Source organism: Pyrgilauda ruficollis, unplaced genomic scaffold (assembly GCF_017590135.1).
Source record: "Pyrgilauda ruficollis isolate IOZ18807 unplaced genomic scaffold, ASM1759013v1 scaffold1015, whole genome shotgun sequence".
Lineage (NCBI taxonomy): Eukaryota > Metazoa > Chordata > Aves > Passeriformes > Passeridae > Pyrgilauda > Pyrgilauda ruficollis.
The window spans coordinates 7,927-10,396 of NW_024508269.1; the positions used below are offsets into that span (position 1 = coordinate 7,927).

A 2,470-nucleotide genomic window follows, 5' to 3' on the forward strand; every position below is an offset into this window, starting at 1 on the left:
AGGTTTTTTTCCCCGGGGAAAAGGGCGGGGGGGGTGGGGGGGGCCCCCCCCCCCCCCCCCGCCCCCCCCCCGCACGGGGAGGAGCCGAGGGTCGCTGGATGCGCGCCCCCGACCCCCCCGCGGGCTCCCCAAACCCTGCCGGGACCCCCGGGATCAGCCCCCGGTGCTGCCCGGGACCCCCGGGAACCCCTCGGGACCCCCGAGACCCCCCGGGACCACCGAGACCCCCGGAAACCCCCCGGGACCCCCGGGAACCCCCCAAGACTCCCCGGAACGACCCGGACCACCGGGACACCCCGAGACCCCCGCCCAGGCCCCGCCCCCAACCAGCTAACCACGCCCACTGCCCCACCCACAGCGTTGGTCCCGCCCCTCATCCAGACCCCGCCCCCTTCTGTCCGCCCCTTCATCAGCTCTGACGTCACTTCCGGCGCGCGCCCAAGATGGCGGCGCCCTTACGGCGGGCGCTGCTGGCGCTGGGCCCGGCCCGGTCGCGGCTCCCGGAGCCGGTTCCGGTCCCGACGCGGCTCTACCGGGCGGATCCGCTGCGGCGCCGCCCGGGCCCGGCCCCCGCCGACCCCGGAGACCTGCGGGCGGCCGCGCGGCGCTTCGGGCGGCTCGGGGAGGCCGCGGGGGTCCCGGTGTGGCGGCTCTGGCCCAGCCCGGAGCAGCTGCGGGAGGCGGAGGCGGAGGAGCGCGAGTGGGACCCGCCGCTCCGGGAGGTGGAGGCCGTGCTGGATCAGCGGGAGCGGGAGGAGGAGCGGCGGAGGAAGGAGAGGTGGGGCTGGGAGCACCGGGAGCGGGACCGGGATAAACCGGGAATGGGACCGGGACAAACCGGGAATGGGATCGGGACAAACTGGGAATGGGACTGGGATAAACCGGGAGCGGGACCGGGACAAACCGGGAATGGGACTGGGATAAACCGGGAATGGGATCGGGAGCACCGGGAATGGGACCGAGAGCACCGGGAATGGGACCGGGACAGGACTGGGAGCACCGGGAATGAGACTGGGACAAACTGGGAATGGGACCGGGAGCACCGGGAATGGGACCGGGAGCACCGGGAATGGGACCGGGACAGGACTGGGAGCACCGGGAGGGGGACCGGGATAAACCGGGAGTGGGACCGGGAGCACCGGGACAGGGATGGGCAGGACTGGGAATACCGGGAATGGGACCGGGACAGGACTGGGAGCACCGGGAGTGGGACCGGGATAAACCGGGAATGGGACCGGGACAGAACTGGGAGCACCGGGACCGCTGGGCCGCCGGTACCGGGAGAACCGGGAGGGGTTTGGGGGGGGTTCCCCGGTGTCCCGGGGCTGTCCCCGGTGTCCCCACGTCCCCGTGTCCCCGGCAGGGAGGAGCGGCAGGCCCGCAGCCTGGCGGCGATGCCGGCGCGCGTGGCCGAGTGGCGCCGGGAGCGCGCGGCCGCGCGGGAGCGCCCGGCCCTGCTGAGGGCAACCACTGACCCCAGGGACCCCCAACCCAGGCACCCACTGACCCCAAGGACCCCCGCCCCGGGACCCCTGGCACAGCTGACCCCAGAACGGGACCCCCACCCAGGGACCCTCTGACCCCAGGGACCCCGGGTCTCCGTGCTGGCACCTCCTGTCCCCATTAACCCAGCCCATAATAATCCCATTTCCCACCTCCCGTTCACTCTGGGCCCTACAAATGGCATTTCCCACCAATGTTAATTAGCTCTGGATGCTAATTATGGCACCCCCCATTAACCCTGGATCCCAATAACCCTATTTCCCATTTCCCCCTCTCTGACCCCTAAAACCATTTCCCACCAATGTTAATTAACTCTGGATGCTAATTATGGATCCCACCCCAAATTCACTTTGGACCCTAAAAGAGGCATTTCCCACCAATGTTAATTAACTCTGGATGCTAATTATGGATCCCACCCCAAATTCACTTTGGACCCTAAAAGAGGCATTTCCCACCAATGTTAATTAAGTCTGAATGCTAATTATGGCACCCCCCAATAACCCTATTTCCCATTTCCCTTTTTCTCTGACCCCTAAAACCATTTCCCACCAATGTTAATTAAGTCTGAATGCTAATTATGGCACCCCCCAATAACCCTATTTCCCATTTCACTTTTTCTCTGACCCCCAAAACCATTTCCCACCAGTGTTAATTAGCTTTGCACACCAATTATGTCACCCCCGTTCCCTGCTGGCGGCACCGCCCCCGCGGCCGTTTCGGGGTCCCCCCGGCGCAGCCCCCAGCCCCCGCTCACCCTCTCTATGGCTTCCTTCTCCTGCGGGGTCACCTGGATGTAGTTCATCTGGGGGGACTCGTCCCCGATGGCGCCCACCTCCCCCTCCAGCTCGCCCAGCTCGCCCAGCGGCTCGTTCAGCATCTGGATGAACTGCTCCTGGTGCTGGCTGATTTGCTGGGGGGGCACGGCTCTGCTCAGCTCGGGGGGCTCAGGGGGGGCTCCGGGGGGTCT

General features: G+C 67.1%; 2 protein-coding genes across 2 annotated transcripts in view; both read left to right on the forward strand.

The window, feature by feature from the left end:
* LOC121354499 (proline-rich protein 2-like) overlaps positions 1 to 334 on the forward strand; it is a 4,500-nt gene extending 4,166 nt beyond the window's left edge. Inside the window, exon 3 of the mRNA XM_041469184.1 lies at positions 82 to 334. Coding sequence (XP_041325118.1) covers positions 82 to 334 — 253 coding nt within the window. The remainder of the gene's footprint in view (positions 1 to 81) is intronic.
* Positions 335 to 423: 89 nt separating this feature from the next.
* Positions 424 to 1,580, forward strand: GADD45GIP1 (GADD45G interacting protein 1). The gene is made up of 2 exons (XM_041469197.1): positions 424 to 778; positions 1,364 to 1,580. The coding sequence occupies exons 1-2, from the start codon at positions 444 to 446 to the stop codon at positions 1,578 to 1,580; spliced, it is 552 nt and encodes a 183-aa protein (XP_041325131.1). The 5' UTR covers positions 424 to 443.
* The last annotated feature ends 890 nt before the right edge of the window (positions 1,581 to 2,470 follow it).